Source organism: Numenius arquata, chromosome 3 (assembly GCF_964106895.1).
Source record: "Numenius arquata chromosome 3, bNumArq3.hap1.1, whole genome shotgun sequence".
Taxonomy (NCBI): domain Eukaryota; kingdom Metazoa; phylum Chordata; class Aves; order Charadriiformes; family Scolopacidae; genus Numenius; species Numenius arquata.
The window spans coordinates 9621310-9646184 of NC_133578.1; the positions used below are offsets into that span (position 1 = coordinate 9621310).

Below are 24875 nucleotides of genomic sequence, written 5' to 3' on the forward strand. Positions count from 1 at the left end.
TTTATTTGATCTGTCTGGAAAGGATGGAGTAGACCCTATCTAAGAATTATACAGTTTAAGACATATTTTAATGGTAGAAATGCTGTGGGGTTTATATGATTTGGACCTCTGCATTCATGAGATCTACATTTAGGAACTAAAGAGAATCAAAACTGATCTCTTATTTGAAACATGTCAATATGCTAATTTTTTTTTCTGTTTCAGCTTACCTATATATCTCAGAAACAGTATCTGAGGTTGATGTGGATTTTTTTGTAACTTCATTTGTTTTAAAGATCAACAACACTGTTGATAAAACAAATGAATCTTCCTTTAAGCTTCAAATATTTCATGAGGAACAGAAAAAGAAAATGGGGTAAATTGGAAAGAACAGGAGCAGCCAGCACAATAACGGAAATGATGCTTGTCTGAGGCTCCTCATTCTCTGTGTGCTTCCATCATTCCTACAGACACACTTTATTAGTTAATATTTGGGGACTGAAAGGCTTTAAAGCTTCATAGAACTTCATTAGCTGACAACAAAACACACATCTCTTCGTGTGTGCTGTGGGTGATTTTTGCCTGTGAACATATGAATACATAGGTCTCATACAGGGCTGATTTTCAAAAGGGCCATGTGCCTGTTTCTTGTTTTTTGAAAAGGAAGCCAGGCTTATTCGTCTAAATATCTTATATTTCCAAGTTTTTTAATCCCTGGCCCAAATAGCTGTTGCATTTCCTGACTTACAGAGAACCCTTTGGGCTCCCAGGGATGCAGGCAGGAGGCGAGCTCTTCTCCACAATATACATAATTAAAGTCAAGGTAAAAGGGAATTCTTTCTGTATGCATTGGAGGATAACAGTCAGTGTCTGTTGGCATGGATGAATATACTACTTCTTTCCTATAAACCTTTGTTTAAGTTAGAGCAGTCCTCTACTTTTAGTAATGTTTGGTCAGCATCAGAAGCTGAGCAGGCTGAATATTGTCAAGCTGAAGTTAAGAGATTTTCAGTTGAATTGAGAACTGTTCCTCCTTTGATCTCATTTGTTTTCTGTTATCATTTGCATAAGTTTATTAGCATTTTACCTTACACTAGCATTTGGGAATAGCTTTTCTATGTGTGAATAACCTTGTTTGAATGCAAACAGTAATATTTTAAAACAAACATAATTGGGACTTTGCCTATCTGATATTCACTGTTCATTCTCTGCTGTTCTCTTGTGTAAAAGGTTTTAGTTATCCAGCCAGGGAGAGAAGCATGACACAGAATATATGACTTTGAATATAGGTCCCAGCTTCATTGCACTTAACCTTAGATAATTCAACCCATTAAGCCATTTCACAACTTTCAGAATCTGATTAGCATCTTGGAGAGCCTCCATTGAAAATTTAAGTAGTTTTGTAGGTAGGCTCTTAAATTAGGTATGAAATCATGCCTTTGTTCCCATTAGTGTACTATTCTCAATTAGGTTTATGGCAAAATTCTTCAAATTTAAATACAAATTTCTCTCCAAACACGTCAACATATCAAATATGTAATGCAAAAAATCTAAGTCTTTGCACAAGTGGAAGGCAGAAGACCTGTGCATGGTGAATTTGGAGCTGGTCAGGAGCTGCTTTGCTGGGATTCTAGGAGTTTGGCTGCTGCTTCTCTCATTGTTTCCATCTTGTTTCTTTCCAATATGAAATTCAATATTGTCCGTTCCGACAATAAATGTAAGAAAACATTGCGTGACATTTTGCAGAATTTCTTTCATTTGGAAATGTAATAAATTTTGAATAAAAAAAAAAGTTTGCATTTTCAAGAGGTTACATTGCAAAATAACTGAACTTTCTAAGAATTAAAGTTGACCATTATTAGACTGAGACAAGAAAGACAAAATATTGCACTCCAAAAATGATTACATAAATATCACTGTGTGACGATCTGCTTGTTACCAGGTGCCACAGCCCAGAGAAATTTTGTATACTAAAGCTTTATATTAAAAGAAAAAAACATAATTGACAATCCTAAAAAACCTATTAAAATTGTCCAAATCGTTTAAAAATTAGTTAAGCACATCTGATGGAATGCAATAGAAGGAAACATATGGCAGTAACAATCATCTTTCACGTTTAAATGATTTATTGACGTCAATGAAAGTGTTCATGTGAGGAAAATGGTTAAAGTTTGATCTTTTGCTATGCCTTGTTATCCAAACATTCAACCCCAAATGATATGAAATTATTGGAATTACAACAAATGCATTTTTAGTAGACATGGAAAGAACAAATCAGTGCCAGCTAAATGAACTGGAAGCTATGTGATAGTTGTTTTTATGGACCCTAAGGAGATCTGGTTTTGCAGAGGAACTTCTTCATTCTCACGTTGCCCACTGGTGGTCTCCAGATGGTGAAAGACTGGCGTTCCTGACCATAAATGACTCTCTGGTACCGAACATGATTATACCCCGGTTTACTGGAGGTCTATATCCAAAGGGAAAGCAGTATCCATATCCTAAGGTAAGATGAGTGTGAGTGTAGCCCCCACCTCCTCTTCCTTGTTCAGTGATAGTAGCTGACCATATGGAAGGAGTGTTTCTAGACAGTAACAGAAGCTGATTTTTTTCATGTTGTTTTTCAGGAAGTATTAATTACATTTTTTTTCAGCAGACTGTAACACCTTGTGCTGGAAAGAAACTATCAGGTGAGGGAACAGCAGACAGACTGTTTTGTGGTAATTTCATCACTGAGATATGGCTTGGTAAAATCAATCCGCCACTTCTGAGAGAAGGGTAATATGTTTGAAGGACTGCATGGAAAAAAAGATACTGTCACAACTGCACTGGAGTCATACACGCTGTGTGCAGAGTGCAGGGAGTTGTATAGATCTCAGTAAATTATGGTGTTATTAATAAATGTGAAAGACTGGCCTTGGATAAGATAAGCCACAGTAAAATCTTTTCCTGGCCATCAAAACAAGAAAAAAAATAATAAAATAACAGAGCTATCACTGAGTTTCAGAAGATTTAGAGAAGGGTTTTTAGATTCCTGTTGGAAAGTGACAGAGCAGCCCAGGCAGGGATAATGTCTGAAATCACTCCTCATTTTCTGGGGATTTCCTGATTAGGTGCTTCCCTAGCTGTCATTTTTGTGCTGAGCTCCAGCACTGGTATTATCTTCCAAGTTACCAGTTTATTCGTCCCTTGTGTACGGTTTCAAAAAGCCTGAGTTCCTTTCTGACAGGATATGTAGGTCCATGTACGTGGTACTCCTTTCACATTTCAAAGGAAGTTCATTGAAGACTTTAGAAACTGTTACTATTACCGTATTCTTGCTACTGTTTTTTGGAGATGACCCGTTGTTCTTAATGGGGATGGACAGTTAGATCGTACCAGGTACTAAGAAAGAATAATATGCATGATATATATATCTAATTTATTTGTGCTATGAAATCATGCTCTGAAATAATGAATTGACAGCATTTTTAGAGCTAGTTTACATGCTTGCCTTGGCAAAAGACCTTGAGTAACAGAGCAAAGAAAAAAATAAGAATATTTTTAAGAGTCAGCTTTGTAAACAAGAAAGGAAAAATTCCATTTCATTAGCAATTCAGCGTAAAGTGATACACAATACTCCTTCAGTAATCTCATTAATGAAAAAACATTATCTTTATTTAATGTCTCCTTTTAATGCCAATTTAGCTACCCGTTAAACATCATTAATTGGTAATGAAGCTTGTGATATAGGAACAGAGATGAAATAAAAAAAAGTTTGGTCTTTATTATAGAATGAAACCATTGGAGAAAATTACATCTATGATTAATAAATAAGATGAAACCCATGTGTTTGTGAATATTTGTGAATACTGGAACATGCGCATCTGTGTAGATGTCATGAACAGAGACTGTATTCTTAAAAAAAAATGGAAGTTAAAATTTAGTTAAATACATTGAGAATAAAGTAAGATTTCAATGTAAAGGGCTCTTGCACTACTGTACGAATGTTTGCTACATTCGATACACACAAATTTATGCTATTCAGCTTGTCATGAGGACCCTGAGTGGTGGAGGAGTTGAGGCTGTTCACTATTGAGGGAGAGAGTTTTCTTCTCAGGTAGAAAAACCACCGTCAGCTGCCTGAGTCCACTGGAGGCTCCTGGAGCACTCGGTGTTTGCCCCACTGACCATGGCACCTCCCCAGCCATAGGGGAGGTAGGGTATCGCACTAGAAGCCACCGCTGTAGAGCTCTAGCTCTGATGTATCCACACAACAGAGTAGGACATGCCATGGACACTCATATCAGAGACAGTAGGTTGGGGCAGTACATCCCTGAAGGCAGAGCAGCTCAGGCTGGCAGCCTGTGATGGACTCTGCCGTGGCCAGAGCGGGGCTGGTGATTCCGGAGCTGGGGTAGTGCTGAGCTTCTTGGTTTCACGTTCAGCGGCCCGCACGGATCTGGCCATGCCAGCTCTGAAGGCATGCTTCGGAGTGTCTCTCTACGTCTCCTGCTCGTGCTGGATAGTCATTACTCATGGCTGCCCTCCCCTGGAGAATGCTTGGATACCACTATGCAGTCAATGTAAGGTTCAAAGGACAGAAGGAGGCTGCATCTGTGTCCTAAGGACTTGATCTTCCAGTGGTTTTCTTCCAATTTTGTGTTTGTGTAAGCTGTGTTCATGCAGAGGATGCTTTTGAAACACCACATTGCTTTTAAGGCAAATGGAAAAGTTTTTATGAAAAAATATTCATAATTCCAGGAGTCTAATCAAAGTAATTTTCAAAACTTTTTTTTAGTACTAGTAAAAAAAACAAATGCCACTTTCTTGTCCCCCACACCACTCAGAAATGAGTGGCTGCAGGATTCAGACTATATTTTGAGATAAGTCCAATTTCTAAAGGGAATTTGTGGGTGTATTTCAGCCAAGCTATTTTGCATTTCTGAATACTCCTGTGAAAAACCAGATATACAGCTTTCTACTTTATTATGATTAAATCTGTAGAATCAGTGATTTTACTTTACCCTTCCAATATTAAACAGAAGTCAGCCCCGCTAAGAGACATCCCCCATATCCCAAGGGCGCTGTGTAGTGTTGTGTGACTCCTGTGACTTACATGAAAAAGAAGCTTGAATACAGTATGGCTAGGACAGGGGTGTGGGACTAGTAGCCAACCCTACAGAGCCTTGCCAGCTCTCTCCAGTCCTTTCTCTTCATCTCAGGAACCTTTCTTAGTAACGAGCCATGTTACCGGGAGAAGAACAAAGCCCGGCTTCCTGTAGATCCTTAGGATTTATCAGACTCTTCCCAGTGGATCTATATCAAACTGCCATTTTATTCCCCTTTAGCAACAAGAAGAATTTTGTTTTTCTCAGAGCTGGCCTGCCGAAGCAGCTGGGTCCTGAGCACGGCTAAAACCAGGTTTTCCATCTCGGCAAGCCAGGGAAAGAAGACTAGGGGAAAACACTGAAGAAAGAGGAGGAATGTTATCCCAGATACAGGACAGCTTTTTGGAAGAAGGAACAATAGTGTCTGGAAAAGACTTTTCTGGAGGCTGGGTTTAACTGCTGGTTTAGGAACTGGCTGTATTTTTGCAGCTGACTTGACTGAAGTGGGCCAAACCACTTCTAGTGTTGCTCTGCACAGGCAGGTCTGCCTTCAGTAAAGGGCAGTAAGAGAATTACTCGATTAATGCTTACTTTTTTAACTGGGTAACTCATATGGCTGTGAAATTATTTTTTTTTTAATTTAAGATTTTAAAATTGTAATAATTTCTCATTATAAAGATACTGATTTGTGTTAATGAGTGATTCTGTTTAGCTGTCACTGATTCAGTACCTCTGAAGCTCCTATTTTCTTTTTTTCAAAGGCAGGTCAAACTAATCCAACAATAAAGCTGTTTGTAGTTAATCTGTATGGACCAGCACATACACTGGAACTGATGCCACCTGACAACTTTAAATCAAGGTATGTAATTTCATTATTGTGAAACTCATGTTTAATTTAACCTGACTGTCTCTCAGGCTGATGGTTGCCTTTTTACATCAGCAAATCACTTGTCTTTGACTGGAATCCACCTCATCTCTTGTCCCTGTGGTTGAACATAATGAAGACAAAATAAAGTACAACTGTATTGGATTGTTGCTTCTCTTAAAAATCACAAGGATCTGGGATTTTCTCATGTCTGATGTCCTGAGAAGCTCCAATTTACTTGAAATATATGAAATTAAGAATCCTAAACTAAATCCTAAACCCCTAAAGGGGCTGAACATTGCCCTGGTTCTGAAGTTGCTACTGCATTCACTCCCAGCCTTTCCTTGCTGTGTGCCAACTTGTTGCTTTCAGTTTCTGAAATGAGGTTGCAGAATATTGAAGTGTATTACAAATGCACAGCACATGTAATCAGGGTGTTCCCGCATTTAGAGAGAAATATTCTGAACTTTTAAAATGCAGTAGGTTACAGAAAGTTTCATTTCTCTTCGTGGCTGGCAGAGGCAGTGAGGTGACAGAAGGTGAGATGTGATGCCACCAGATCACATAGGCTAAGGGCTGTGCTGTATGTTCTGGGAGAAACTGCTTCAAAACCGCTGAGCTAATTTAACAGTCCCTTTGACTGTGGGGCTGAAGAACTGAGGCCTGGCTGCAACTGGTGACCCTCCTGCTAAAGTTACTTCCTTAAACTGAGGTCCCGATTACCTGTCCCCACTTGAGGTGCCTTGAAAATTTTGTTGAAGGGCAAGAAAATTTTCATCCCGTCCCATATGAATATTCCAGTTTGTAGAATTGCGGTTGTATTGATGAGATTCCCATTGTGATTTCAGTGCACATGCTAATGATCTTATAACCCTAAATTATTATATAATATAGGTAATAATAACAAAAAAGAGTCAACACAACTCAGATCTGGCAACTTCATCTCTTTACTCAGGGCGTTTCCAGATGGGGACGGACATGGAAAGGATTGGCAACCATAAAGCTACCTCTAGCTAAAAAAAGCCCTTTGAATATAGTTGTTATTTTTGCAGTTGCTACAAAACCCGAAAGATTTTTGGGTAATTGTTCCCAAAATAATCAAGATGTTAACATGGGCACTGTTTCACAACCATTGCAACCAATTTTAAGTTGGCATAGCTCACTTCTACACAAATTGAGGTACCCTAATTCATTGCAGGAATAATTTAATAGTGAATTATGCCTTGCAATTATTTATGTCAGCTGGAATGCTTACTGATTGTGTTAGTAAAAGGAGTGATTTGGAATTATTTGTGCTTTTTGAAGTGTTTTCTTTCTGTTGATGGGCCACCACTGAAAAACCTAATAAAGTTTCCTGCTGCTTACTAACCCTTCATTAATTTAAGTGATAGTGTAAGATCTGAAAGACATTCCTTGCCATCAAGATTAGCATCTTAACTCTCCTAAACAGCATTAAAATCGTCCTTTAAATGTCAGAATTTGGGAAGAAGTGAAACGAGAAAGCAATGTGTATATCCTCAAGAAAAAAAAATATTGAAAATGTTGTTCAGATGTTATGGTTTCCCTCTATATTTTTCAGATTCATTCAGCAGACTGAAAATAAAAGTGAATCGAATGAATAGTGGTATCTTAAAACCTTTTTTGCATCTTGAAGCCGAAGGCTAACAATAGCTCAATTTGTGCAATTTCTTTTGTGAGACTTAAGGCACATCTTTGCCAGATTTTTGAGTCCTTGATAAAGATATTGTTGCTGTTTAATTGAAATAATAGTCATGTTTAAAATTCCATTTTGTTGCTCTATCAGAAGACTGAGTAAAACTATTTAAATCTGGAAAAAAAGTTAGTTTCATCTTAATTTTAGCTATTAAGGTATAATGTGGTGCTGTAAAATTTAGGAAAACTGTATATTTGTGAGTCAACTATATTGTAAATCTTACATTCTGGCTCTGGATTTGAGTAGCAGTCAGTCATCACACTGGTTATCAATTCATATATACCTCTTTCCATATATCAATATATATATACAGGTATGAAGAATTACCTTTGAACAGGCCTTTTTAGAGTGGAAATCTTTGGAGTTTGTAGTGGTTGGGAACTTTTTTTTTAAAGTATTAGCTTTTTTAGTAAAAGTAGTAGCTACTTTTAGCACTCAATTTTTTTCAGTGCCTATCTAATTGGTTCCTTATGGAGTCATTAGTAAATAGGTCATGGGAGTCTTTCAGAATTAAATGGAATGGGACACTATCATATATAGGTTTATGGATCTGTCAAGGCAGGAACATTTTGGAAATGCATATTGTACAAGTCATAACCAACTGCTACTATGGGAGAGATTCACTCCTACGTAGAGAAACCACACAAATGGGTAGGGAGTGGGTTTTCTGTTATTTATAACCATAAAAAGTAACATTCAGATTCTCAGCTTTCCCCAGATTGCGTGCAGTGCAGGACCTCTGAAGACAGAAAATTGTTTCTCAGATTTTTAGGGCATCTGGGAATTTGATGTAAGATTGGGAAAATTCAATGTTCTGTCTTCATTTACTTCTTGCAGTGATTCTATAAAGATGCTTGGTAATATTTCCTAAGTTTTGTTCAGGTTATTCTGATACAAAGGTAGCGATATCAATTGTAAATTTACTTCTGAAAGTTTTATTCTGTGGAAAAATTTACCATCTACTGTGCACAGCTAATGCCATGAAAAGACTGATAGTCTTCCTTTAAACATGTGATTGTATTCTGTACAATTACTGTTTCCCCCTTGGTGTTTCCATTCTATGTGTACAATTACATTAGGTTTTCTTCAGTGGCAAACATGATTTTTTACTGCAGGGCTTTTTTTCTCATTAGTCCTAGAAAGCCAATATACATGTAAGATAAAATATGTGCGCATTCAAACACCGCTAGCTCCTGACATTCCAGCTGAAAAGCTAATACTCTCCTCCTGCTGCAAATCCTGAAAAAGCGATACGGTGTGCAAGCAGTCGGTTCAAACCACTCTGACTTAGGACACCTAAAGAATCCTTGTAACTAGTGATATTTAGATATAAGATACTAATACGATATTAAGAAATTATGCAAGCTGATTTTTCAAAACCCATGCTTGAATTTTGGCTTGTCAGGCAGAAAAAATGATTTTCCAAAGCGGAAATCATTAAGAGAAAAAGTGAAATAATACATGAAAGAAGTTACAGTTCACTTATTAGGGTAGAGCTGTGCTTCCTTACATGATGAAAAGATTTTTCTGCTAGAACTGTGTATTGGCTCTTGAAAGTTTCTGAGTGGAAGTCATCTACTGCTTTCCCCATTCTCAGCCATAGTGAGCAAGCTGTGTTGGCTCTGCACAGTTACCAGCCACTGCTGACCAGGTAGTTTTAAAATGCACTGTAAGAAATTCAGTCAGGCTTTTTTCTTACTTTTTCCAATAGTATTTAAATGCCTGAAAAAAATGCTAGATGTCCACATTCTCATTTAATATATACCTGCTTTTAAAGAGACTGAAATGTACAGTCAGACTCTTCTTTGTATGGCAAATTTAAGTAATTTTTATTGATTTTAATTAATCTTTTGTAATGGAACCCAAAACACTTAAGAAATTCAGTTTGCATAAATTCAAATAATGCCTCATCAATGTTTTTATTATCCCTGCATTTCCAAATCAACAAAATAATTTGGATATTTCTGTACTTCTAGTTTGAAATCACCTTTTGAATCTAGAAAGGTTGCTTTTATACTTCTGGCAGCCAGTTTATGTCAGCCTTGCTTTGGAACAGAAAGCTTATTTGATTGTTTGATATGACTGGAAATTGGAAAGACTGGGGGAGTGTGCAATTTGGTATTAAGAAAACTGGGGTTTACTTTCAGCTTTTCTTAGATATGCTATGTCTAATCACTTCTTTCACACTTCTGCCCCTCCCCTCTTCTGTAACTTGTCAATAACAACGCCTATCTCACAAGGTTCATGTAAAGGATTAATTCATACCTTATAGCAAATGGCTGTAATTTATTCAGCCAAAGCCGACAGCATAAAAATATGTTCACAGACTTCATTTTATTGAAGCTTTTGCACGCAATGCCAAGGTATTTATCGATTATTCCTTTCTCGGTTCTATGGGAAGAAATGGGAGTTCTGCACATGGGCCAGGACCAGCCCCTGGGTCAGCAGATGCTGGGACCCAGCTGCCTGCCCAGCCGTCCTGCAAGGGATTTGTGCTTGGGACTGAATAGGAGATAACAGGGCATGCTTATTGTCACCAAGGCTGGACCACTCTAGGAGAAGCATGGCCAGCAAACTGAGGGAGGTTGCTCTGTCCATCTCCAGTAAAGGCAGAGCATCACCCATACCAGTTTGGGGATTCAAAGGGGATGATAAGAGCCTGTCAAGCTGAGCTACCAAGATGGTCCTCGCATGGCTGCGAGGAAATGAGGAGCAGAGCTTGTTAGCCTGGATAGGATGGTGACCACCAGCACCCATGGAAAGGGGAGCTAGAAAATCTCTTTCCAACCAAATACCTGTGGCTTAGTGTCAGAAGAAAACTGCAGTACATCAATTGGTGTATGCATAGATAAAGTCATGTATAGTATACCAAAATACTAGCAAACTGTAGTTATCTTAACTGCCTTGCAGGTCATGTCTCAATTTGTGTTGTTTTCCATATGTTTTCCTGAGAATGACATTTTCTATTAGTATCTGTAAATTCTCATATGCTTTTCAATACACAACAAAATAAATAATTTAAGAATATAGTAAATATTCTAGAGCACTGTGCATGGTGCAAATTTCTGTTGTTTACCTTCTTCAATAACAACCTGCCAGCAAGCTAGTAGAGCATAATAGGTTGGCTTTCTTTAGGTGAACCCTGTTGTATTTATTATTGAAATCCAAATCTATTAAAACCGTCAACAAAAGTAAGGCTCTTTTTTCCATTGCCATAAATGTTAAATGTCTTCCAGCAATTCTTATGAGCAGATTTCTTTCATAATCAGCTCATTGGCTTAAAATCAGAGTAGATTTCTTCATTGTAATGAATGGTATGAAGTTGCAAAGTTCGACTTTTTTTCTTGAACAGTTTGTTATTTTTAAGTTTAATACAGTGAGTTATCTTCCCGTGATGTTAGTCTAACATCTAATGTTCAAATTTAATGATGATTGTAACTATGCTTTCATTGTAACACAGTGCAAATCCCTTTCCTTTGTTCAGCTTATTGTCTCTGTTGACTTTGCTAAGCACTTACAATAACAGCCAGCAAGATACACACATATATCTCTCCAGTCACAAGCATCCCAAAACTTACAAGTGAAACAAAACGTGCTGGACATTCTTGGCTGATGATAAATGTATTAGCAAACTGTTGAACTGCCTCCATAGACCTGTGTATCAAGATAATCAAAATAAAGGAAAACATTCTATAAGAGAGAAAGATTAAAAAAAAAAAGTCTTCAAGCTTGGCAAAGGATGATAAACACCTTTGATATTTACCGTGTTTTATCAGCAGTGAAAAATGAATCCAGATTTGATCAAGTTACAAGTCTTTGGAAAAAAGTTAATTGCCATATGCTCTGGAAAGACATTTGCTTTCTCAGCACCTACAGTTGGATTTTTTTTTTCTCACTGAATGTCCTCCACCCCCCTCAGTACCCAAGTCCTGACCTTTGTTGGTGTGCAGCACCTCCTCAGCACACGTGAGATATTCCAGCTCCTACCGTTGAGCTGACTGTACACGTGTCATGTTCCTGGTTCATGGGCCTAAGGGAAAGCTGTATCTTCTTCATACTGATTACCTTATATAATTGCCTTAGGCCAAGTCGAAGCCAAGCAACAGATTTAAACACCGAATGTGGAATCAGAAATAGCTCTCTGTCTGGCCAAGGAGTTTGAAACTCTTGTTTTTATGTGTTGCCTGGTTCAATCCATCATAGAATAAAGTGAGTGATGTACAAGCTCCTTCAAAATTGACTGATCAGGGGATGCTGTGGAAGGAGACTGCTTTTTCTTTGTTTTCTGTCTGCTTTTATACAGAGTAAAGAGGAAAGCTATCTCTTTGGAATTCAGAAAGGAAAAACTCCTAGGGCAGATGAGAGGCAAGAGACTCAAAAAAAAACCCAAACAAACTTGATTAGGCCATGAAACAGGGACGTGCTAAAAAACAAAAATGCAGGTCTATGAGGCAGGGTTTGAATGAAGTTTTCTTGACAATCACGGATTCCAGTGGGAACACTGAGATCTGTGAGATGGTGGGGATACAGGAGATGGGTATCAACAAATGGTTTTTATGGTTCCTGTGATCATCTTATAGTGGCCCTGCTGTGAGAAAAGGCATCGATAAGGAAAAACCTGGAGCTGGCTACACAAAGTGTAGGAAAAAGAAAGTTAGGAGTGGGGTGAGGAGACACAGCTTGAATAAAACAAGTCACAGCAAGAGAGAAAAGTCTGCTCTTATTGGGCCAATTGAATGCTAAAACTGGATTCCGTCTCTGCCACACAGCCCCTGTGTGATACGCTGAGTTTAAATTAACATTGCACAGGCGATTGGTAATTGTGTTTGTTACTCTTTGGACATGCAGTAAATTAATTGACAGTCTGATTTAAGAAATGCTCCCAAACAAGGATGAAAGTTGTGCCCTGACCATACAAAGTGTTGTAGAGCACCTAATTAAATGGGTATCAGATTGAGGATCTAAAATGAATGTAAGTTTTTATGTAATATCTTGCTTCAGTCCTTTGTCCAGAAAGTGATCATAGTCTTTCCTCTTTGAAGTGATGTTGTGAGGAAACTTAATGTATGTACAGATGCAGAGGGTCTAGTAATTCCAGTACATTTGTCTATTTGGATCTAGAGGAAAAGAGAGAGTGCTCATTTTCATTACTAGAACAATAGGTTAGTTGCAAAAAACGCCTGATAAGTTTGGGGACACAAACTGATAGCAGCTTCCTCAGAATTAAAAAAGTTTTTGCCCTGCAGCCTTCTCTGGTTTCATTCCACTGTATCAGCCAATCTAATAAAAACATATGATTTTCTTCTACAAACTTGAACCTGCAACAACACTACTCTGTATGTGTGTATGTGCACTGTATATATGAAACAATAGACTAACTGCAAAACTTTGAATTACAAAAGAACATTACCTGGAGACAGTATTTAATTTCAGAAGGGTATGTGATTCTACATATATTTATATACACACTGCACTACGCTCCTGATAAACAAGTCATAATGTAGTGAAATTTGAACATATTTTTTATGCATAGTTGATGGAAGAGGGAAAAAATGGAATTTTTAAATGATCTTTTATTTTCACTTCCATGATCAAGGAGTTTATGTTAGTAATGGAAGATGATGTTATGGTTTGATTTGGACTATTAATTAGTATTTCAGCTGGATTCCAAAGGATTGAATCTCCTATTTCCATCATTCAATGAAGCTTTTTCAAATGGAACAGCTAAGGGTCTATTTTGTAGAATTTGGTTCTGGGATAATTTGGGCTTTCCTGTCAGCAGATGCTGTCTTATCTTGATGTCCAAGTACCACTAGAGGGAGGTAATCCTTATATACCTGTTTTAACATTTCCTTTTGGCTATCTTTGGGCTTCTGTATGCACAGTTGCAATGGTTTTGGACGGCCTTATGAAGGCACGACTGCAGAGGGAGAAGTTTTGAACTCTTGTTTCTTGAGTTCTGCTGTGAGGAACCAGTTAACTGAGATATGGTGTTGCACTCTTCAGTTTGTTTGTTGGATCATTGCTTTGTTGGCTGCATCATCTGATCTTGTGTTAAATCTTGTGTGACTTTTGGCATACATTTTTGCTCCTCAGTAAGTTAAAAAGCTTTTTAAACAAACAAAAAAAACCCACTAAGTATTAGGCTCAGAATATATCATCATTTCTAGTCATCATTTTGGTATCCACATGTGAAAATATCTCTTACTAAAAGTCAAACATAAAAGCCAAAAGGAAGTTGTGCGTATTGGGTTGTTCAGCTGTGTTCTTCAAATGTAGCACCAGAGCAAGGCTGGGTGAAGCTGCGGTGAATTGTTGCCTCCTGCATCTCCTGCGTGCAGCATTAGAGTTGTACACAACTTTGCTGCTGGCGCTACTTAGCATCTTTGATCTAGAAAGAAGTCTTTTGAATGTATAATTAAATGTGTTGTCAAAAGACTAATGAGATCTCCATCAGCATTAGATTAAAAGCCTAATTATATGCAAGCTAAGACCCTTGTTTTAAAGAGGGGCTGAGTTTCTAGACAAGTTTGCTTCACTGTTGCACGTAACTCAGCTGGACTGTGAAAGCTGCCAGCTGCCATGAGTGGAGATGTGAAGCAAATAGCCTGGCTGGGATGACAAGCTGCAACAGGTCTTCCTCCGTAACATCCCCAATCTGACAGCCTAACAGGAATTAGGGAAGAGGGAGGCACATACTCCATACCATGAGTCTGTGCCTGGGAAGCTTCCCATGCTCAGCTGAAGTCATTGAGGGACAGACAATTTGTCTGATATTTGTTAAAATGGAAGCTGACACACTGATACTGAGTGTGACTTCCCTTTATGCAGAAGTCCCATTATAAAATACTTGTTATAAAATAACAAGTGACATTTTAAAGGGGTCTTGTCTGCCCTCTAACATCAGAGACCTTTTTGGTTTTTTGTTTGGCAGTAGGGCTGGATTCTTCTGCAATGATGTGTGTCTCCTGATGGTATTTGGTATGGGAAAATAGTAGTGTCTGTTGAAATCTAGTGTTCATTTTTAAGCTGGCCAACAAGTACATGGTTCATGTATATTCACAAACATGTTTCACAAGTATGCGTTTTGCAGATGGTAAAGTGTATATATTACAAATGGCTGAGAAGGAGGTGCTACAGGAGTACAAATTTCCCAGGGGAACAGCGCATTAGGACTGAGCCTTCCCACTTGTAGGAACACAGATGCTGGGTGTTTGGGGTTGTTTTTTCCATCCCTCCGTCCCTCAGTACTGATACTGTGATGCAGTACAAATCCAGCATTTGATGAACTGTATCTATGTTTTTTTAGAAGAGTCTAATCTGAAATAGGAATGATATGAACATTGTGTTTTCAAATGTTTATTTAGGGAATATTACATCACCATGGTGAAATGGGTAAGCAACACCAAGGCTGTGGTGAGATGGTTAAGCAGACCTCAGAATATCTCCATCCTTACAGTTTGTGAAACTACAACTGGGGCTTGCAGCAGGGTAAGTTGGATTTTTTCCTAAGCTCTCTTTTCAAGGTTTCTTCCTGCATTTTGCTTTCATAGTCAGAAAAAGATTTTCAGAAATCAGTTTGCAGATGCAGTAGCTGCAAGCTGAATGTAATTAGTCAACAGGGAGGAAATGGATGTGAGAAAATTCCAAATCTAGTGAAATGATTTCATGCAATTAGCAACTTTGAGTGACATTTTCAGAATTACTAAGCTTTGTTCATTCATTAACTTCAGTGGAAACTGCAGTTGCTGAACATCGTGTACTTTGGATATAGCTAGTGCAGTGACAAGCTTGTCTTCCATCAGATAATTTCAGCTGCCTGGTTTCTCTTCTCTCCCCCTCCAGAGTTTCATTTCAGATCTTTCTATCCCTCACAGCTTACATATGTTTAAGGAAAAGGTGTAAAATTCTGATAATTCCTGCAAATTTGATAGCAGAATTAAATAACTTCAGGAAAAAATAAAATTGAAAGGCAATAGGGATATTTCATATTGAACGTAAGCCAAGCTGAAATACATTTTTCTATTTGAATCCAGCTGCGTCCTATCCCTTGACCCGGACTTTGTCTTCTGACACTGCTGCATTACATCTCTCCGTTTTCAGAGTCTTGCATCTTGAATGCAGTTGGCCACTTTCCCATTTTGAGTCACAGTCTCTTCCCAGAACTAGCTAAAAGTATAAATATTTTCTAAACATGCTAATATCAGTACCAACAGATGCTCTGAAGTACAGGGTATAATTTGGCAGTGTAAATGGTTATGAGTGATTAATGTAGGTCTAAGTTTGGCCTCTGAGTGAAAAGGCTCCAATCAGTGTCTACTATGGAAGTCAGTCATGTTGAAGTGTTAGGGATTATTTCCGAGCTTTTCTGCTTTTTTTGCTACTTAGTGCAGGTTACTTTTCTGGACTCAGAACCTGGAGTAAATCCCCAAACTATGGATTAAGATTGTGAACATGGAGATTTGTTGCTTTTTACCTGGTTCCAGCAAGCCTTGTGCCCCTTTATAAAGAAAGTCGGTCAGGAACCACTGTGAGCAGTCGTTTCTGAAAGGAAACCCTTGTGTGCTCCAAGGTCAATTGGACTTCTCTGAAGTGGGTATCCAGGGAGCTGTAATCCAGGACATAATATAAGAGAGAGATTGAGAAGTCCCACTCCAGAAGAAATAAAGTGCAATGAAGGACTTTGTAGGTGGGTGAAGGATAGCGATGCAGCGTCACCATGCTGAGCACAGCTCAGACCGGGCTGACGCTTGTAGCCCCAGAAAGTTCCCCCGCTGCATCTGCTGGATAAGGTGATGCTTTTGAACTCGTAAATGGATGCGAAAAGGCTGTATTGTGACAATTGAACATTGTGGCCCACCATCGCAACTGTAAACCTTTTTTATTTTTTTTTTAGCGTTTTGCATGTGTTCTCAATTCCAAAAAGTACTGTAAAAAAAGCAGCTGCTATAGTAGCTACAGATTTTTCATTTTTCAGGCCGTATATGTACAGATGCTTCTAAAGCTAATAAATTTTCATTACTTCAGTGTGACTGTGACAATTTACAACAGTTGACATATATTCTATATTTTCTCCAACAATGTGTGGGTGGTATTTGAGGCGTTTTTTAGATGGCATGATATGAAATACGAGTGTGACCAATAAAAAACAATCATTTGCATTTATTTTTTTTTCTCTTCACTAATGCCACACTGCAATTCATTAAAGCAAGGGATTGTGATTTGAAAAGGTCTCACAATTTGAGCTTGATGCTGGCTGTTTGCCCAGTGTTGATGAAGGACCTAAAATATCCAGTTTTCAGATGATGCCTAGAGCTAAAAAACAAATAGAACTGCCTGTGTAAAGCTTCTTGATAGCTAATCAGAAAGGACTGAAAAAAGCATTCTTAGGTCCCCTGTGGTGTTCTACGAAAAACTCTGACTAAAGCAGCTGACTTTGTAATTAAATTATCGTTTGTTTGTTTCAATAGAAGTGCCAAGGAAGAGATGTGAAGTTTGTAACAAAGTAGAAAAAAACCATGAAATAGCAAGAGACCTTTTGCTGAATGTGGAATATATTTTTGATCTATAGCTATTCCATAAAGCAATTTTTTTGTTTTTTAGAAATATGAAATGCAGTCAGACCTGTGGCTTCCTAAACAGGTATAGTATAAATGCTATTTCTGGGTGTATAATGTGAAATTGCTTCATTGTAATTTTCATTTAATTATATGTTATTTTATAAGCTATTAAAATCCATGCCTTTTAAAGTTAAATACTTTTCAGGGTCCTAAATTAATTTAACAGCTGAAGATTATAGCAGAGTCTATGTAAACATTCAGATGGCAGCTTGTTGCTCTGTTAGCGGGAATCCTGTCACTTAGCATCACACAGAAGATATTTCACTATCTAGCTGACCGTGTCCGTGGTGGAGAGATACGCGCTTCTCAGCCCTTCAAACTGAGACATCTGTCTAGGTTCCAGAGGCAATATTCCCTTCAGTTTCCGATATCTCTGCATTCAGTTAAGTAAGCACTTAGATGACCAGCCAATTAACTACCTAACTCTTGGATGGTTAAAGATGGATCAGATGAATCCCATTTCAACCATGTCCTATATACTCTGCTGATTTTTTTCTGATTAAAAAATAACCTTACCAAATTAAACACAAAGGAGTTCAAAGATTAGAGGTCATATGGGCTATAATAGGAATGCATAAGAATATTTCTAAATTCATACCCAGAACAATGTGTTGAACTAATATGTCAGCAAATGATTCCATTTTCATAGCTTCAGAAGAGCTATCCAATAAATGAATGAAACACATTCTATTTAAAATATATTTCAAGCTTCATTTTGCAATGTGCAAATGAGAAATCGTTTTTAAAAATCTATGCTTTTATAGCAAGCCATTTTCCTTTAATATTTCTGTGTAAAATTAGACATAGAGAGATGGTATCACATCAGGCTACAATTTATGGTAAGATCATGATTCAGAATATCACTTCAATGTGCTTATTTTTTCCATATGACTTTATCAAAATCAATGAGTGTTAAGCATGTACTTTGTAATATTTTGCTAAGTCCAGACCGTGGAAACCTTTGATCTCCTCATCACTAGTAGGACTTATCTCTGTCGTTAATTGGATGTCTGTAACGGAATGTATCCTGTAAAGTCCTGCTGCATTAGGGATCAGGCTACCAGAATACCATTGGGAGGGAGAGTTTTGCAAGGGCTGTAACCCATGCTTTAGGACAAGATTGCACAATGGTAACTACTAGTATGAACTACAGTTACCTTTAGCCACGACATTTTTGTTAATCTTAGCAGAATATGTTTAAAATCTAAGGATTTTTTTCCAGTTGTTTTATGACCATAGCAACTACCAAAACCAAGGAGACAAAAACACCGAAGCTGATGTTTTGTTAAGAAGTTTAATGGAAAGTGTCACAAACTGACACAATCTTACCTTTGTAGAATGAAGAACCCGTTTTCTCCAAGGACGGCAGTAAGTTCTTCATGACTGTCCCAGTGAAGCAGGGAGGCCGGGGTGAATTTCACCACATAGCCATGTTTATGGTTCAGGTAAGGTTTTGGTTCAGGCTGTTTTTAATATCCTAGTGGTCATCTAGGACTTTTACTGAGAACACATGACCCAAGCAAAGGCTTGCATTTCAGTAGTGTCTGAACACTCGTATCGTGGTCATTTGTCCTGTCCAGGTTGTCATGTGGTGCAGAGGGACGTATTTATAACTTCCTGCTGAGTAAGTGGAGCGCTCTCTTTTTTCTTAGACTTCTGCTGTCGTGGCACGTATGGTCTGTAAATGAAAGGTACTTCCAAAGTATTCTCTCTGGAAGATTTCATGTTTTCTTTGTACCTCTGTAGACAAGAAGAGATGTTTTCTTGTTAAACCCTTCTGTCAATAATAATGTTTTATAGGCACAGAAATTCAAGAGACAGCAAAAATGCACATTTTACCCTCTTTATATACACTATATATGCATAAGTGTAATTTTAAATGTTGATTCAGAATATTCATAATTGTGGTCTTACACAAAACAGTAAAGTGAGGCAATACTCAATACTTAAAATTTTGTGAAAATTAGGACTCTTGTATTACCCTTTGCAATATTTTCCAGTGGCTTTCATTTCCCAGGGTCATTGCTTTTTCCAAAGCAGAATCTGAAAGAAGATAAATTTGCACTATGACTTTGAAGGTCACCAATATGAAGATGTGATGAACTAATAAAGGAAATTATGCCCTGGAACGGAGCACTCCAAGGCATCTATTTAAATCAGCAGAGCATTAATCCAGATACTTTAGCGAGCCATATGATATAGGAGGGATTATAAAGGTACCCAAAACATCAAAATAGCAGACTTGGCACGAGGCAAGTCTATTATCTCCCTTTATGACAGTGCTCTGGTATGAACATTATTAAGTCTGAAATATGTTCGCAGTGACTGTAGATGGAAAAAGAGCAAAAGATCTTTAATGAAAATTTAACCTGAAGAAGCAAGAACAAGATACTCATTCACTAGGGTAAATATAACAGGAAAGAATCAGACAAGAAGAAAGGGATCAAAGACATGTAAAATTCTGCCTTCTAAAGAAAACAGTAACTCAGACGATGATCTGGTAAAGATGTATTAAAATAGTAACCAGACAAAAATTCACACCAGAACAAACCCATTTAGTCAATCAAGTCTTATTTTGGTTTCCTTCCCAATATGAATAAGCATCTTTAAAATACATGAAATAACAATGGTGTAGATCTAAAAATTAACTCAGAACATTCCCAAGGATGTTACAGATACAATCAAATTTGCCTTAAACCTGTAGGATCTGACATTTTTCACTACTAAAGAGCCTAGGAAGTTTGATCCTAATTCAGGACAATATTTAAGCAAAAGATTAAGCCCACTCCTATTCAATAAGATAATTAAATATATACCTACTGTTAAATACATGTTTTACTCCCACCAGAGTAACGTTTAAAGTCGAGCTTATAATTAAGAGTTTAGTATTCTGTCCCTTTTAGGCAGAATTACAGTACTGTCCTGAGTACTGTACAGCTCCAAAAATCAAAAATACTTCTATTTTGACCACCGTCACCATGAATATAAACAAGTCTGAATGGTATCACCAATGACAAATTTGGCTTTAAGTATATACCTGCTCCTGAGAAGAGGAAATGTGATATCCCATGTATCAGCCATTTTTCATCAGTAAGCAACATTCTGTGTGGTAATGGGGCTGATATAGAGCAATAAAGGATAGGAAATGTGTTTATATGATGTGTTTTACACACTGCATTAATCTGATTGTCCATTATTTCTAAAGCAAACATGGAGGCATAAAAATTATATTAACCGTTGCACATAAAGCCTTTTGTCACATCAGATGTTTGTCACACCTTGTGAGAACGACAGCGGCATAACAGGTACCCTGCAGAATTTAAAGCAGTCAGCAGGTTGCCGGTACCCAGATGATCACAGGGTTTTTGTGATGGAGCTCAGATAACATTGGAATTTGGCATTCAGATTCTTGTTGCTTCTCGGTACTACTCGGTACAGAAATCAGCTCATTACAGAAATCGGCCTCCAAGTCCAGAAAAGTTAAAACACAACATGAGTGTGAAAATACCGTGACAAAGAAGTAAGTTTCAATGGCTCACTTTAGATTAACTTAATCACTGAGGTTTATTTGTCAATCTTACAACAAGTGCTGACAAACGATGGTCTTTCTGGGCTACATTTCTTTGACTGTACTTTAGGAAAGCATGTGTCAATGTTATAATCAAAGCAGGTTAGCAGAAGCATCTAATTAAATCTTTTTGCAAGGGAAGGTTACTGTTTAAAAGGTTACTGTCTATCATATATTATTTACTGTCTGAATGTAGAGGGCTGGATTAAGTTTTTAAATGCTTTTAGTAAATTATGAAATATTTAAAAGAAACTAATCTCAAAATAGGATTGAATAGTGTGATATATCTAGAAATTTCTTACTTGGGGTTTTACAATTCTAGAAAGTCTCTTTTTTCCAACCACAAAATAAGAATTAGAAAATAACTTTAATGGATCAAGGCAAGAAATTCCTGCAAGCTTCATAAATTATGTATTATGGCTGTAACCTTGAAAAATAACCATGTTTATTAATGCTTGGCTGGGCTTTTTATTGCTGTTTCTTGTTAGATTCTGTGATCTCAATATTTAAATATCTCTTTCAATAGTTACGGCTTCTCTTTCTCTAGAGAAGAAAAAGTCACTTATAATAAATCACTAATTTGTATTTTAATCATTCGTGCAGACAGCACTGAATTTGAGAACCTTCCTGAACAAGGGAACTGTTGTCATAAACATATATACAGCACTTAGCACAACGTCCTGATTTCAGTTGGTACTTGCAAGACTTGACATGGAGTTACTACATTATTCTTTTCTTTTTTGTGTGTGTGGATCTATTACAAAACAGATCAGTTCTAAGGCACTTGTTTCTGCCTTGCCATTTCCAGACATGCCTCATAGGTGTCCTTTTGTGCTTTCTAGTTATTGCTGCTGTTGATGTAGAGCTCAGAGTTTACAAGGTACAGTTCAGAAATACAGGGATTCAAAAAAACCCTCTTTGCCTTTATGAGGTTTTGTAGGCCACAGAACCACTGAGGCCACTGTGATTAGGTATGGACTGGTGCTCTGGATTCACATGGTTCAAGGCCGGAAAGAACCATTAAATATTCCCTCTGACCTCCTTTGTAGCTCCAGCTTCTCAGTTTCACCCACTAAAGCTGAAATATAAGCTGAAGTATCAGTTCTTTTCTTTATAACATTTGTCTTGGATTTTAAAACTAGTAATTTTTATCCAGGCTGAGCATCATAGCCCTAGTACAGAAAAAACACTCAAAAAACCTCTTTGAGTATGTTCATGGCTGAAGTTTTTAATCTATAGAAGTCTAAGCAAGAATTTTATCTTTTGTGCTAGGAAGCACTCTCAAATGAGCTTCTCAGTCTTCAGGTTTCATTGTTTTTAACGTGTGTCTGATGAGGAGTCTGCTGCAGCTTCCAGCCAAAGAGTTTGGTTTTGCCTCAAGGTAGATATGCATTGCATCCTGATGTTTCCTCATTCAGTCCCCAGTGCATTGGCTGAGGAAACTGCCATTGCTTTCTTTGAGAGAGATTTTGAATTTCCCCTTGAAGCAGTTATTTTCCTATAGTCACACTGGGATAGAAACAATTTATGCACAGGAGCATGGGGTGCTCCCCAACTTGTAAGCATTTGTTTCAGTTGCCAAAATTTGGAGGCTACTCTTAGACTCTCCTTATAGACCCTGGATAAAGAGAGGCTTCTCCTGCGTGTATGGTGGAGCAGGGGCTTTAACTAGGGTTAGATCCTGTGAACTTCTGTGTCTGAGTTTGTGTGCTGCATTGCGTGTAGAGGTTTGCCTGGCTCCTCACATGAGGGTGGTGATGGTGGTGTCCTGTCTTGGCACAGCATCTTTGTGGTTATCTTGACTCAGTACATGGTTTAGTGGTGGTTTTGGGAGTGTTAGATCAATGATTGGACTCGATGATCTTAAAGGTCCCTTCCAACCTAGACAATTCTATGATTCTATGTGATAAATATGAAAGCTTGGTGAGCACACTCTGGTGCAGGGTTTTGCTTAAAGGAGTCTGAGTTAGATTCCCCTGCTACGCCCTGTAAAGGAAAAGAAACACTAAGAGAAACAAAACTTGAAGTATAGGGCTTGTATTGTCTGCTGGCACGTGGGCAACTGAAAGAAAAATGGTGATGGAAAATGAGATTATTTTAATGATTTTGAAAAGCTTATATGTGAGAAGGAAAGCATACTTCAGGCCTGTCAAAAGGTGAGGTTTGTGATTTAAAGATGTTATGTTGCACATTAAAGTTTAAACAGATGTAATCAGTAATGACATGCAGACAAATCCTGCTAGGCAAAGAAAAATGTAACAAGTAAGGTTAAAGTTATTATTTTCCATCTCTCTCCAGGCTAAAAGCGAACAAATCAGTGTGAGACACCTGACATCAGGAAACTGGGAAGTTATCAAAATCCTGGCGTATGATGAAAATACTCAAAAGATGTAAGCATTATTCTCTTTTCTACTTAGGAAAATATCAGAGTTATTAAAACAGAATCCATTTAACTGAAGCTAAAATTAAGTAACAATATTTCTTTCATTTTTGAGCATTACTATAAATTTTGCACTGCCAAGTACATAAAATGCGTTTGTCAGACAATTTATCTGCCAATGTATTCCTGGGTGTATTTTTATGCAGAGGGAAAATGAGCATACCATGACATCAGTTGACTCACTGTATTTTTTAAGTAAAGAAAACACACAATGCAGCAGTAATAACATTTTGGTGGCCCTTTCCTGGATTCCAGAAAAGAAATCATAGTAAATTTTCACTCGATAAAATCCCTACCTCTTCAGTTTTCATGCTTGCTTAGTTTCTGCATGAGAACCCTGGACTTTGTTGGGGATCTGATTCAACCTCATAAATACAAATTATATTGAGTGATTATACAAACCCCCGATTTTCACAGAGATCGCTCAGACAGAAATCTTTCCAAAGCCCTCCTTAGCACTATAGTGGGAAGAAAATGCAGCACACACTTGGTGTTTTTTGGGAGCAGTAAAGAACTGACGCAAAACATCTGAAGGCTCCACATAACTTCATTGGATCTTGGTTAGTCTTCGCATGGCAAAAAATAAACAGATGTGTCTAGTTCTGATTTTCTTTAAAATAAATGATATTTCAGCAAGGACGTTTTTCAAGCTGCAAAAGCTGCCTATCATCTCCGCTGGTACTGGAGAAACCCCCTTTCTGACCAGTCCTTCCATGGGTTTTGAAAATAAATCTGTGGAGAATTTCTTGACACTTCTTCAAGATTCAGGTGAAAAAATGAGGTCTGGATGCACTCAGCCTGCAGAGAGGTGGCAGACTGCATGTGGGTTGTCTCAGCCATTTGAGAGGACTTCCTTACCCTCCTTCTGCCTCTCAAGCAGAAATTTTGTGGGGATCTCATCTGGGACACATCAAGGACTTGTCTGGATATTCTTGCAGCAGCTCTACTAAGCCTTCTCCCACCCACGCAACCTTGTCCGTAAACTGTTGCCTGAGGTGCGAGCTTCTGTCTCTAGATAGAAGAAAAGTCGTTCTACAGCTCAAAAAGGCTTTTGAGTATCATAAGGCCTGTTGTAATTTTTGATATGATTTCATTGTGACCTTTTTCTACTCCTTGGATTTATATCGTAAATTCTGGGAGTGAAGGAGGAACTTTGTCTTCTGTATTTATAATATGCAGAAAGGGGTCCTAGTTGCTACTGGAGCTCCAGGGTATTTCAGGAATTAAACAGAAACTATGAGCTACTGTGTTCATCACTGCTTTAATATGAAATCATATAGCATCTGAAATAACTACGCTGTATACTGGCTATAAATTTAGTTGTGGAGCTTAGATTTATGTATTTGATCTTCATGTATATTTGGGAATTTTTAATTTTAAAAAATGTTATTGATGATGACTCTCACTTCTCTAAACACCATCCAAATCAGGCAGTTTACCAAACTGAGTTTAACTTTGTTCGTCTTTTGAGCACAGTTATTTCTTAAGCACTGAAGAATCCCCAAGAGGAAGACAGCTACATAGGTAAGAAATACCTGGGGCTGTGTTAACAGCTTCTTCATCCCAAGCCCTAAGTGCTGTAATGACTCACAAAATGTGAGA

General features: G+C 37.8%; 1 protein-coding gene across 4 annotated transcripts in view; it reads left to right on the forward strand.

Moving 5' to 3' along the window:
* DPP10 (dipeptidyl peptidase like 10) overlaps positions 1-24875 on the forward strand; it is a 233609-nt gene that overhangs the window by 181275 nt on the left and 27459 nt on the right. For 3 of the 4 annotated variants that reach the window (XM_074145792.1, XM_074145794.1, XM_074145791.1), the window contains 7 exons: positions 2328-2482; positions 5828-5925; positions 15013-15136; positions 17249-17287; positions 18603-18710; positions 23132-23223; positions 24750-24797. In XM_074145792.1, the coding sequence (XP_074001893.1) occupies positions 2328-2482; positions 5828-5925; positions 15013-15136; positions 17249-17287; positions 18603-18710; positions 23132-23223; positions 24750-24797 (664 nt within the window). The remainder of the gene's footprint in view (positions 1-2327; positions 2483-5827; positions 5926-15012; positions 15137-17248; positions 17288-18602; positions 18711-23131; positions 23224-24749; positions 24798-24875) is intronic. The other variant, XM_074145793.1, reaches the window with a different exon arrangement.